The sequence below is a fragment of the Oryza glaberrima genome, chromosome 4 (genome assembly GCF_000147395.1).
Source record: "Oryza glaberrima chromosome 4, OglaRS2, whole genome shotgun sequence".
Lineage (NCBI taxonomy): Eukaryota > Viridiplantae > Streptophyta > Magnoliopsida > Poales > Poaceae > Oryza > Oryza glaberrima.
The window spans coordinates 1,741,957-1,755,274 of record NC_068329.1 but is presented as its reverse complement, the minus strand read 5'-3'; the positions used below and the strand labels follow the sequence as shown (position 1 = coordinate 1,755,274).

General features: G+C 39.8%; 1 protein-coding gene across 1 annotated transcript; it reads left to right on the top strand.

Annotated features, from left to right (window-relative positions):
• Window positions 1-935: 935 nt before the first annotated feature.
• On the top strand, window positions 936-13,048 carry LOC127770528 (sterol 3-beta-glucosyltransferase UGT80A2). Its single transcript, XM_052296279.1, has 14 exons — window positions 936-1,287; window positions 2,108-2,289; window positions 3,051-3,293; window positions 3,435-3,546; window positions 3,640-3,810; window positions 4,627-4,690; window positions 4,781-4,838; window positions 6,927-7,104; window positions 8,669-8,799; window positions 9,905-10,007; window positions 10,111-10,187; window positions 10,478-10,525; window positions 10,790-10,939; window positions 12,561-13,048. Exons 1-14 carry the CDS (start codon window positions 1,140-1,142, stop codon window positions 12,735-12,737), a joined length of 1,842 nt encoding a protein of 613 aa, XP_052152239.1. The 5' UTR covers window positions 936-1,139; the 3' UTR covers window positions 12,738-13,048.
• The last annotated feature ends 270 nt before the right edge of the window (window positions 13,049-13,318 follow it).

The following is a 13,318-nucleotide window of genomic DNA, read 5'->3' as shown; positions in this document are numbered from 1 at the left end:
GGAGACGCAGGGCCAGATAGGGGGCCTCGGGGTGCCACGTCACGCCCCTCGGGCCCCCGCGCTGACTCGCCCCGAGGCCCTCGCCCAACTGCCATGTGGCGGGGGGAGCGAGCGGGGAGGAGACCCAAGCCAAGCCGCTATCAATGCGCGCAGTGCCCCAACTGCCCCTCACCGCATTTAATGCGGTAAGGGCAGACATGCGGTGCCGCCCGACTGATGCACGTCAGTCGGGTCTGACCAGTCTGTGACCGGCCTGTCATCGGTCACGTCTGACTGGACAGGCGGCCGTGCCCCCACGTCGCCTCTGTATCCGGCGGAGTGGAGGTAGGTATGTCCTGTCACATCGGAACGTCATCCGAAGTTCTCTCCCCGTAAGGAGGGCAGCCACAAGTCTCCGCCCATTTAAGAGCGAGTGACAGGGCTGTCCCCCGTGTCAGGTGGGGGCGGCACCGGGTGACACTGAAGGGCGGACCGCTTTTTAGCTTCCGGGCGAAGGCACGAATCGCGGTCCAGTCAAGGTAGAGTAGGTCCCCCTCCCATAGAAAGAGTAGGTAGAAGCGGTGCATGTGGTATCCCTTTAAACTATAAAAGGAGGATCTTGTCCACCGGGAAGGGGGACGCCACTCAGTAGGCCTGAACTCTAGGGGAAGAAGAGCGAGAGTGCTCTCCGGAGTTTAGGAACCCTTGTAACACTCGACCATAATCTCACACACAGGAGTAGGGTATTACGCTCGATAGCGGCCCGAACCTGTATAATCTTGTCGCCTATACGCGATTAGCAGCATTCAGGGCGGATACGCAATCTCGAGAAGTGAGCCTTTTCCCCCGGCCGAACTCACAAAAGGCGATCTCACGATCTCCCGCTAGAGAGGATCACTCTCGACAACCGGTAATAAAAGGTGACCCAAAGAAAAAATTACTCTAAAAAAATGAAAAAGAAAAGAAAAGAAAAAAGAAGGGAGAAGAGATCACAGCAGAGCACGCACGTAGCAACACAGCAAAGCAAAGGCATTCGATTTCAGAGACGCATCTTCGCTTTTTGCCTCGGCGTCGGTGCTCCACGGCGGCGGCGGCGGGGGCGGCGCCGGAGTTCCACCGCGCCCGCCTACATCCGCGTGTGTGAGAGAGAGCGGCTACAAATGGCCTCCGCCGCCGAGGAGGCCAAGGGCGTGGAGGAAGGAGGAGGAGGAGCCAGCGCCAACGGCGGCGACAACCCCGCCACCGCCACCGCCACCGCCACCGCCTCCGCCTCCGCCGCGGCCGCGGCCTCGTCGTCTTCCCCCGCTGGTGATCCATCCATCCGTACCCCCCACACCCCGCCTGCCTCTCTCCTTTCGTCTTCGTTCGTGTAGCTTTGCTGCGAGAGGCAACCTAGGGTGTTGGGATTGGTGGCGGTTGCTTTGCCTTCCCTAGTTCAGCTTCGCCCCCCCAAATCTGCGGCGGCTTCTGCCATCTCCGCTCATGTGGATGGCTGCTAGTTGCGAGCGCACCTTCGCCTTGTTGGTGGACACTCTGATGGCTGCTTCACTGTCTGGGTCACGCTGGTTGCTGGGAATGCTGCGTGTGAGGGTTTGGTGTGGGGGTTTGGTGCTGTGTTGAGTGCTAATTTTAGGCGTTGACTCCACGACTAGTGGGTGATGGCCTGCCTTCTCCTAGATTTTACCTTTCTGAATAATGGTTTTCTCAAATCTCTTCACAAAACGAAGCCGTTTTGGAGGGTTAGATTACATCGAAACCCCAATGAACTAAACTTATTGTAATTTTGTTTACACTGTCAAGCAGGTTGTGCTCTTCAGCTCTGGTTATTACACAATATTGTAGGTCCATTGCACAGTGTGAAAGTATGCTCTACTCACTACTCAGGGTAACACTGCTAGGCTTAGTTGTACCATGTGGCTTGTGAGTTGTGTTCAATAGGATTATGCAGTGGTGTTTATAGTTGTATCATTTTTTAAAGGATAATTTACTGCAGCAAACCTCAAATCATAGTGCAAATATATCTTTTGTTGATACATTTTAATCTCACTTTGTTCAGTAAGTTATGATAGTGTAAAATAAAAGGAATGTTGTCATCCATATTTTTCAAACCATCATTATGTTTTTGTAGATGACAGGGGCCTCCCCAGATCAAGCACTATGCCAGGTGGGATTAATAATGTTGAAATAACCAATGAAACTGCTGGTCCATCTAATCTGGAAAGATCAAGAACAGAGAGGCGTCGACAAAACAATCCAGCTGATGATCCTACTAAACAGTTATTTGATGATAAAATTTCCCTAAAAAAGAAGGTGCGGATAACATAGTCCTGTTGCCTATGTCTTGCCTTTCCTTCATTTGCAATGCACCCTGTTTCATCTATTTACCCTTGTAGCTTCCTTTTCTTCATGCATTTGACCTTTGAAATTTGGAGCATGTATATGTTCATATAAGAGAAGCCATTTTGAACGGTCACGTGAACTGTTAGCCTTATCTGCTGAGCGCAGACAAGATAGCTATATCTGAATTTGATACATTTTAGTATAATGCAGCATTGTGAAAAAGGGCTAGGAGCCTGTTGCAGAGGTGAGGGCTAAGATAGCTATATCTGTTAAACGATTATGTGTGATACTGCTGATTAATCAGAATTTTGATAGTTATGCTCTACTAATTTATTTATTTATAACTAAAGTCAATTAAAACATGAAAATTATGACATGTTATAACCACTTAAAAACAGCACTTGCTAAGCTTGACATGTTGTATTTTGTGCTTCACTGCTTCATCTCCAAAGCAAACACTACTACATGAGATCAGAGATTAGTTCACTGTAATTAGGGAGTAAAGTCTATTTTACGATTAAACTTGAGAAACATTCCAACTGATTGAAAAATAGTTGATTATTCAGATTATTATGCAGCCAATTCAGCCTTTTTTTCACAACAATTGTGTATTGTGATACACTGCATGGTAGCTTCGAATAGTCAGGAACTCAGTGCCAGATGTACTCTTTTGTATCTGGATGCTTGATGTTGTTCAACAGTTTTTTGTGATATTTTACATTTTATTGTAGCTCAAAATGCTAAATCGGATAGCTACAGTGAAAGATGATGGAACTGTGGTGGTTGATGTGCCAAGTTCTCTGGAAACAAGTACAACTGATGGTGTAGCATATGATGGCTATAGTGATGTTACTGTTGAGGAACCATTGGATGGAGCAGACATACCTGTGAGGCCTCCTATGCAAATTGTTATTCTTATTGTGGGCACAAGAGGTGATGTTCAGCCATTCATTGCTATAGGCAAACGCTTACAGGTTAGATCAAAAGCTACCATTGTTTGTTAATTTCACATTATTTTATCTCTCATCAGGTGAACTATTTTGCTTCTCAAGCTTAATGTTTCTAAATACATGGTTTCTGTATGACTAGGATTATCCATTACCTGTTTTTTTTAGGATTATGGACACCGTGTGAGATTGGCAACCCATGCAAACTTTAAGGAGTTCGTTCTAACGGCTGGTCTGGAGTTTTTCCCTCTTGGCGGTGATCCAAAAATACTTGCTGAATGTATGAAAATAAATCCTTGTATTCACATAGTTGATTTTTTTCAGTTTCTACGTCACGATGATTAATATACTTGGTATATTCATATTTGAGCAGACATGGTGAAGAATAAAGGATTCTTGCCTTCTGGTCCTTCAGAAATTCCTATTCAGAGGAAACAGATGAAAGAAATTATATTCTCTTTGCTACCTGCGTGCAAGGAGCCTGATCCTGACACTGGTATTCCTTTCAAAGTGGATGCTATCATTGCTAACCCTCCAGCATATGGTCAGTATATCTTACCAGCTTTGGATTGATTTCTTGCGCTTTGCTTTACTTTCTCTCTACCTTACAAGTGTAACTCCAAGTTTGTTTATTATATGCTCAACTAAGTACCTACTACTCTAAAAAACACCAATTTCTGACATACTCATATACAAGGTTGTGAGGATCAGGATTCAAGGCAGGATTTTTTTTTTGTCCTGACATGCTTGGAGTCTTAGTATTGCACTGTGAAAATTGTTACTGTGAAGGTTATATGTTATAAGTTACTAATTTGCATGGTCGTCAGAATTTAAAAGATCCTATGCACGTTAGGATCCAACGGGATCAGCGTCATCATATTTTATGGTGCAGTCAAGATCATATATTTTTTAAAACGAAAAGATCTTAAATTTTTATAAGTTTGCTCATGTACAATTCTTTCTTACCGCTTCAATTTGGTTTATTTTTCTGATTTGAGGCATCCATTTCAGAACAATCATTTCTTGATTCATGCCTTATGATGGTGATGCTTTTCTTTGGTGTGCAATTAATAGGCAGACTGACCTAGTAATATACTTGGGAAGTTGACATCTTTAAAAGCTCTTTCTGTTTCGCCAATCTTTCTGGAGGCATCTCTTTTCAGGATTTTTCTGTGTTTATCACTTTGGAACCAATCATAGTCATTTCCAGCTCACATGATTAGGCAATGATGTGTTTACAAGGTGCTCTAGTGTGAATTTTTTTGCATGTTTTGTATTTTATGGTCCAGTAGCCAATTGCAATTCACTTCTATGAAAATTTATAAATGTTTCTTTGCTGCTGACCTTAACGATTATTCAGGACATACTCATGTGGCAGAGGCACTAAAAGTACCTATTCATATATTCTTTACCATGCCATGGACGTGAGTCACTATTGTTCTGCTTCCTCTTTGAAGAGCACATTTGCTGAGGAATATGCTCATTTGGAGATCTAACTTGTGCTGCTTGTTCAGGCCAACTAGTGAATTCCCCCATCCTCTTTCTCGTGTGAAACAAGCGGCTGGATATCGAGTGAGTTTGCATCTTACATATTTATTCAGGAAATATTTAAAACTTCTTCTCTTAGACACATTTGTTATAGTTGCTCAATGATTAAATTAACCCTACCGGCATAACCCAGCTGTGTTAGCTAAACCTGATTTTGTTTTTGGCAGCAAACTTAGACAGTTTAAATGCAATTGCCATTAGGCTAGATATGTGGTTTTGCTTCATTAACAGTAGAAAAAACAGAATCATTAGTGCTTATATTGTGGTGGTTAGCTTACTCTATGCCTTTTTTGGTGGGTAGCTTAATTATAGGTTTGAACCCATAACCATCTCTTAATTTGAACCAAACCCACAGCATTGGCACATACTACAAACTAATACTGTGGTGTAGGCCATTCTGGATCATTGTAAATTTCACAGAAAGGATAAACAACACATACTTGAATGATGTGTCTGGGAATGCCCTTTCTAAGCCTCATGAAAGAACAAAAAGAGATATGAGTATCTATGGAAATATATTCTAAGAACATAAGAAAGAAAACACTCTGCTGTTTGCTGTTATACATTTTCGCATTTATAGTTTAAGTTCAATATTTTCAAGGTCAGTAGATCTTTAATCCTTGAACCTTATAGTTGATTTAGAGGGGTATTTCTGATTTGGGACATGGAAGAATAGAAGCAGCATCCTAAGGGCTTTAGACATTTCCCATTTTTCATCAACCGCGTCTAATTGATTAACTATCATATTTTGTGACACTTAGGCTTATTGAAAACTGCAGTTGGTTTTATGGCATAGGCCTCAGGAATACTTCTTTTTGGAGTAAGCAACTAAGCATAGCGTTAATCATATGTTAGAAAATGGCAGGCAAGGATTGATCTTCGATTTCCCATTTCTTAGTCAGTATGCTAATTGATGAACTGAAAGAAATACTACAAAAAAGGTTGCCGGGAGCTTACATTCTCTTTTAATCAATACATAATGATCCTTATAATTAAATGCGGCAGACACTGCAGGGAGGATAGCTGGCAGTGTCAGCTGCTTGTGATGAGAGAACATTATATATGACGAACACTTAGATGAGATTAGATTTTATTTGTTCTTTCTTGCGTTCGATTACTATATCTGGCTGCCTTCTTAAGTAGGTGACTAACCCATAATTAAGCAAAGACCTTATCCAACTGAACAATGTGCCAACAGATAGATTAAGATGCAGAACATCTGGCTGTAATTTGTTTGGTGTCCAGATGGCTAGTCTGCTGGCCATAGCCATGTGCACGCTTGTGCATATGTGTAATACTAGGTTGTCCTTAACATGTTCTTGCCCACGGATGTTTCTGAACTATTCATTATTACATTTGTTAATGCCAGAGTAAATTTCAGAAAGTGCAACTATTCTGTCAAAACTATCTTCAACTTTAGCTGGGCATTTCAAGGAACTGCAAACAGAGATTGGAAGGAGAGGGAGAAATCAGGATGATCAGGAGAGAAGAAAAGGCAAAGAAGAAAAAAAAAAGAGAAAAAAAGGCTTGGGACCTTGGGTTGGGCTGGGCCGGGGGGGGGGGGGGTGTCTACAATAGTTATTTTAGACTCATGTCGAATTGGATACGTACCAAAATTCCGGTGGAAACATCTTCAATTTTTATAATAGTAGAGATATTTGAAATGGCTTGAACTGTTATTTTGTAAATGGCAATCAGACAATAGGTTTTGTTGTGCTTACTTGCATTGTTGTGCATCTCTGGGATAGGGTCCCAACTCTGACAATTTTGGCCTGCCTGCTTGTGCTCGTTTGTTGTTAGACTGATTTGGGTGGTAAACTCAAGTGAGTTACTGTATGCAGAGAGTTAGTTTCTGGCTTCATTCAGTGTGGCTGGTGTTCTTGGGAGTGCTCTTTAGGTTGCAAGGGACCTTGATCCAATTTATAGTAATTCTTGTAATTAAATAGGTTGCAATTTTGCTGCATTCCCTAAAAACAACCATGCACCACATGTCAAAGTTAGAGATCATCTCCCTAACTCACATCAAGCACTTGTTGAAAGATTCATACTCAAATCACTCATTTTCTTCTGATCTGATTTGTTATCTAATCTTCAAATGGTTTACACTTGCAGCTTTCTTATCAAATTGTTGACTCTATGATTTGGCTTGGTATCCGAGATATGATAAATGAATTTAGGAAGAAGAAGCTGAAGTTGCGTCCGGTAACATACCTAAGTGGTGCACAGGGTTCTGGGAATGACATTCCTCATGGTTACATCTGGAGTCCTCACCTTGTTCCAAAACCGAAAGGTTCCTGATGAGTATTAGCTTTATCTGAAATTTATATGTTATCCCTTTTCACGTCATGCTTAACCTTGTCATCCTTCGATTGTATAGTTTTTAAAACTTGTGGACCTTAATCTGGTCCTATGGTTTCTTTTCATTTGACTTTCTTATAGCATTCAGTTGTTGTATTGAAAAGAGCTTGCTTGAGTATTTGCTGTGATAACACTGTGAACCAAGTCAATATTAGTAATGCCAACTGAAATTGGTAGCCTTTCAGTTTGATACCACATTTTTCTAATTGGTAATGAGCATGAAAATTTGCTACTCCCTCCGTCCCAAAATATAAGAATTTTTGAACTCTGACACGGTCTCCGAGATGCTACTTTGACCAGCAATATCTATAAAAGTAAGATGTTTTAAATAAAAAGAGTTACATATTATGATAGTTTATTTAATAATAAATCTAGTAACAGCAATTTGACATGATTGATCTTTTTTTTTGCTATTAATAGTCAAAGTTGAAAATGTTTGACTTGTCACCATGCTAAAAATGCTTATATTTTGGGACAGAGAGTAATTCCAATGAAATTTAATGTCAGATATGGACATTTTGTGTATGTGGACATCCAAACTTCATGTTAACACAGGAAATAGGACAGGGTCCTTTAGTACTTCCTTTTATTGTTTGTGGGGGGGGGGGGGGGGGGGGGTTGCTGAAACCACTGTATATGATTCTCCAGAATTGACTTGCTACAATTCAAACAAAATTTGGCCCTGCCCAAGTTTAAGCCGGTTCACAATATTGACTTGGACTTTGTCCAAAAATGAAAAAGCTTGCACAAAATACAGTTGTGATTGTTAGATGACTTTGCCAGGTTCATTTGGCCAAATCAGTCCATGTTCTCCATCTATGCATCGCTAAGGAAGATCAGCAAACTACAAAAAGAACTTACTTGGCACGTTGGGGTGGCTTTCAGAGGTGGAGATGGCTGAGGGAGATAGCTCCACGACCCATGGAGGGGATCCTCAGCTGACAAGGAGTGCCATGCATGGTTGGCAATGAGTGCAACCGATTGATGTGAGAGGAAAAAATATGGGAGAGAGTAGAGAGGAGAAATGAAGAAAGGTGTGGAGAGCATTCTTTTTTTGGGTCATGTACCTATCCCCGGGGTTCTTTTGATGGTTAGAGGCTGCTGGCCTAAAGGAGTTAGTTGTTTTCTAATGCTGTAGGAGTAGCAAATATATCAAAACCACCGAAAAACCAATGGCACTGTAGCAATAAGCTCATTTCCGATGGCAGACCGATGACTGATGCAAACTCTGGTGGCAAATATCCAATTCTTTCTAAAATATATCATTAGGAAAATGCTTGTTAAGCTATTTTATGCTTTTTCAGTAATCACTGATGTGTATAAGGAACTATCATATCCTTTCAATAGTATGAGTTGTAAGATATGGATATATTAGTGCGTTAACTGTTAAGGAAAAAACCTTGAAGTTTCCTGCTCAATTTTGGTGTTAACTGAGCAATTTTTGTTGTTAATGGTCTGTAATTCTACTGTGAATTACATAGTCTATTCTGTTGCAGATTGGGGCCCCAAGATTGATGTTGTTGGATTTTGCTTTCTTGATCTTGCTTCCAATTATGTGCCTCCTGAACCACTTGTAAAATGGCTTGAAGCTGGTGACAAGCCCATATACGTTGGGTTTGGTAGTCTTGTAAGATCACTTTCATCTCGATTTGTATTATTAGAGGTTTTCAGTTTTTGTTCCCCTGTTCTGATCTAGGCATCGTTTGACGTATTATGTTTCTACTCTTCTATGTATGATGGCACAATTAGTTGACCTTTACTTGTACTATATAGTTAAACTTTGAACTGCTTGTCTAATTTGATAGGACTGTGTGCATGTGTTATCATTTCTGTAGTTGTCCAAATGACATCGGTGGTTAATGCAGCTTGTGGATTAGTGGAACTCATACTCCCTCCTTCCCTAAATGTTTGACGCCGTTGACTTTTTTAAACATGTTTGACCATTCGTCTTATTCAAAAACTTTTGTGAAATATGTAAAACTATATGCATACATAAAAGTATATTTAACAATGAATCAAATGATAGAAAAAAATTAATAATTACTTAAATTTTTTGAATAAGACGAACGGTCAAATATGTTTAAAAAAGTCAACGGCGTCAAATATTTAGGGATGGAGGGAATATTTATTTTACTGCATGAAACAACACTTTACAGTGTTTTCACTTTTTTACCATTGCATATTTACATCTAATAGTACACTTTTATGTCACTTATGAAGCTTAGCATAGCATCTCATGGCAAACAATAGTTATGTTATTCACATTAGTTTAAATCTTACTCTAGAAAATGGTATATGGACGTCAGGAGATCAAATTGTTATGGAAACCATAACTTTGATGCACCAGAGAAGCTTGTTACATAAAATGCTATGCTCAATTTGTATAGAATAAATTTATGAAAAAAGTAACTTCAAGCATAGCCACACAGGACATTTTGTTATGCTGTGATCTTTTTGGCCATTCTGCAACTGCAATTCCAATATTTGACCTTGGGGGAGAGGTCAATGTTGTACAAACAGTTGTGTACACTTAGGAAACAAGGATGAACTTCCTTGTTAGTTTTGCTTATGATAATGAGTTGTTGGTGCCTTGGTGGTGTTGATCTGTGCGGCATGCATAGTAGCTGCTTGCAAATAGTGATTCCATGGTTCAGTTTTTTTCTTAATGAATTTTAGGATACTATGATTGTTGTTTTTTGAAAATTCACTCCTTTCATTTGTTCGTATACTAGCCAGTTCAAGATCCAGCAAAGATGACTGAAGTCATTGTCAAAGCACTTGAAATAACTGGACAGAGAGGTATCATCAACAAAGGTTGGGGTGGGCTTGGAACATGTAAGTTCACCTCTTAAGATGTGACCTTGTTTCTCATTGCCATTTTTTTTTCTGTGCACGTGTAATTTACCTCCATCCTGACAACTCCAAAACATTGTGGCAGTGGCAGAGCCAAAAGATTTTGTATATCTACTTGATAACTGCCCCCATGACTGGCTCTTCCTGCAGTGTAAAGCAGTGGTAAGCATTTTGCTTGGCATGAAGTAGATATCTTTAAGTTTAACTTTCAGAGATTAGTAGTTATTACTTCTTAATAGTTTTTAGTACTGATTAGTGAAATTATAAACCAAAATTTAAATTTTCAGTTATTGATTATGAGTAGCTTTCATGGCATAAGTACCTGTTACGGACTAAAACGGTACTTAGAAATTTATCTAATTTGATTGAAAGAACTTATGATGTTAAGTTTGCATGTGCGTTCAGGGAGAGGCTAGCTCACTCTTTGTTTTTTTTTTTTTTTACTTCTGTAGGTACATCATGGCGGTGCTGGAACAACAGCTGCTGGCCTCAAAGCAGCTGTATTCCCTCTCTCCCTTCTTAGCCCACCTACCTCCTTTCTCTCTCTCAAAAGAAAAACCTGGCTTAACTAATAAAAATTGGGGTTACACTTCTGGATTGAATGAATTTATGAACTCTAACAGCAGTTCCAATTCCACCTAACTTTCAGAAATTCCTGTTAACACAGTTGCAAAAAATAGGGTCTGGCAGGTGGTGTGCTACTTTTTGGGCTAATTCTTGAAAATGATTCAGTTCTCCTAACCTAGCCTTTGTGTGATTTGTAGTGCCCTACAACTATTGTACCTTTCTTTGGTGACCAACCATTCTGGGGAGACCGAGTGCATGCTAGAGGGGTAGGGCCTCTACCTATACCAGTTGATCAATTCAGCTTGCAAAAATTGGTTGATGCTATAAACTTCATGATGGAGCCAAAGGTAACATCTACTTTGCAACACAATTCAAATATGTTCTTAATGTTGCTGTTATTTTTGTTGGTAAGATGTATAAAGACAACAAGAATATGGATCGGATGTATATATGTTGTCAATAGGATTGCGAATATATAGATTTCACCCCTCGTAGATATGCTGACTAGCTGGTGCATTTTAACTTGGTTCTAATGCTTCCTCTTTCATACATAACATGATATCTTCCATTCAAACATGTTTAACCGTCCAACAAATGTAAATAGTTAACAGGGAATCTACTACCTCCGTTCTCAAGTAGATTACGTCTTGAGATCTTAAATTTTAATATGCTAAAAAATATTTGGATTTGATATGTGAAAATGGTATTAATAAATTTATAATGAAAAATACTTTCATATATTTATGTTTCAATTTTTTGTAAATATATAGTTGAAAAAGGTAGCAATGGAACATGCGCATCAGGGACTGTTGATGTGCAAAATGTCTAGTAAAAAACGAACATTTGCTTCACTGAAACAACCAACATTGCATATATACTGCTCCTACTTTGTGACAACAGAGTTGCTCCTGCACTGTCTGTCTTGAACTCGCTAGGGTTTGGAAAACCAGTGTTTTCTGGAGCCTTATCCTGTTTGGTCTCTATTTGCTTGGCTGGTTTTCTCTTTATTTGGATCTGCTTGTATTTGCAGTTTGACCAGAATAGGCATTATATCACCTGTTTTCTAAGATTATATATTATATCACTTTTTGCCTTCCAAATTAATGGACCAGCTTTTGTGCTGGAAATCACCTGTTTCAGGATGAAAACCAGAACTGGCAATATCCGTTTTTTGGCCCCAGAATGGTTATTTAAATTCTCTCTTTTCAGGTGTTGATTTATAGTAGTAGTTTATTAATTCATTACACCACTTGCGCTACTTAAATGCTATTCTTTTACTCTCCAGTATTAGACCCTTACTCACTCCACAGTATTTAAGACCCTCTTTGCCAAAAAGTTCTAGCTAATTTTTTTCTCTTCTGTTGGGTGACTCACTTCCCTTGCTTTCCTGGTTTCTTCCCTCAAATGAAATACTGGAATACCTAGTTGCTAGTTCATTTCATTGAAAGAAATCGTTTCTGGACTTGATACTTGATTCACACAGGAGATAATGATTCCCCACATCCTACCCATTCTAGGTTTGGGTTTCCTTTTTAAAATAATCAAATAATCTGTAGATATGATAATACCATTTAGAATTGAACATTACCTTGTGCTGGAATGGTTGGCAATAGGCAGTAGTAGGGTATTTTTTTCCATTGCACAATGTTGTCAATTTCCACTGTTGTCCCAGATAGCCGCTGCCACTACTGTTTCAATACAATCTGTACCAAGTTATCATAGCCATTATCTGCTGTGTAAACCAGCCGATATAGATATATATATATATATTTTACTTTTATGTACTTTTTATGTAAGTGTCAATTAACATAAATCGAAATATTTGATACGATGTTGAAAAGTACTAATTTTCCCATAGCGTGGATAAGGATAAGGGGATACTATGGTCTATGGCATGGTGGTGTACATTGTATGACGGGTCTGCTTCGTACCTGATCAATGAATTTGTCGGGTGTCATGTAATTTTAGGTGAAAGACAATGCCGTGGAGCTTGCCAAGGCCATGGAATCTGAAGATGGTGTGTCAGGTGCAGTCAGGGCATTCCTCAGACATCTACCTTCAAGAACAGAGGAAACAGCACCTCAGCAGACATCCAGCTTCCTGGAATTCTTAGGTCCTGTAAGTAAATGTCTTGGTTGCTCATAGGTGACAGTGAGGCAATTACACAAAGAATGCCATTTCTCCCTGTTGAAAGAAGAGAATTTTGAACATCCCTGCAAGGATCAGGAGAACGGATTTCCTGGAGAGAGTGTGCTTTATTATCTTTTATTTTTTCCTTTTTGTGTATTTTTTCTCTTTTATTGTGTAAAAGGTGCTTGTCTATACATCATTTTGATGTGCATCGTTGCCCTGCTGGTCCTGCAACAAGTAAAGAATCTCACATGTACGACCAGTCCTATCTGTGTATATGGAGAAGTGGAGAGGCACACGAATAGTTGAGTTGTCGATTGCTGCAATGATTCTAACCAAAGCTTCAGGTTTATTGTATTGGTCATATTGTACCTTTTATACCATTTTCTTTAGTTCTCGTTTTATGATATCTTTCATGTCATGGCATTGCAAACTATAGTAGCATTGTACATGTGCCAATACCACCTAGGGGCATCTCTGTCTGTCTCTAGCAGAGTATTAATTCTTGTGGATCCAACAGTACTAGCGAACAGCAGAAACTTGGGTGGTCTAGGCATATGTTCGATGATGTTTTGCGGTTTGTCGTTTGGAGGACG

What these genes read in the sequence shown, in the direction of transcription:
- LOC127770528 (XM_052296279.1), top strand. Translation starts at nt 1,140, where the DNA reads ATGGCCTCCGCCGCCGAGGAGGCCAAGGGCGTGGAGGAAGGAGGAGGA. An exon ending in AAATTTCCCTAAAAAAGAAG is followed by an intron (nt 2,290 to 3,050) that starts GTGCGGATAACA and finishes ATTTTATTGTAG; the next exon opens with CTCAAAATGCTAAATCGGAT. An exon ending in ACGTTGGGTTTGGTAGTCTT is followed by an intron (nt 8,800 to 9,904) that starts GTAAGATCACTT and finishes TTCGTATACTAG; the next exon opens with CCAGTTCAAGATCCAGCAAA.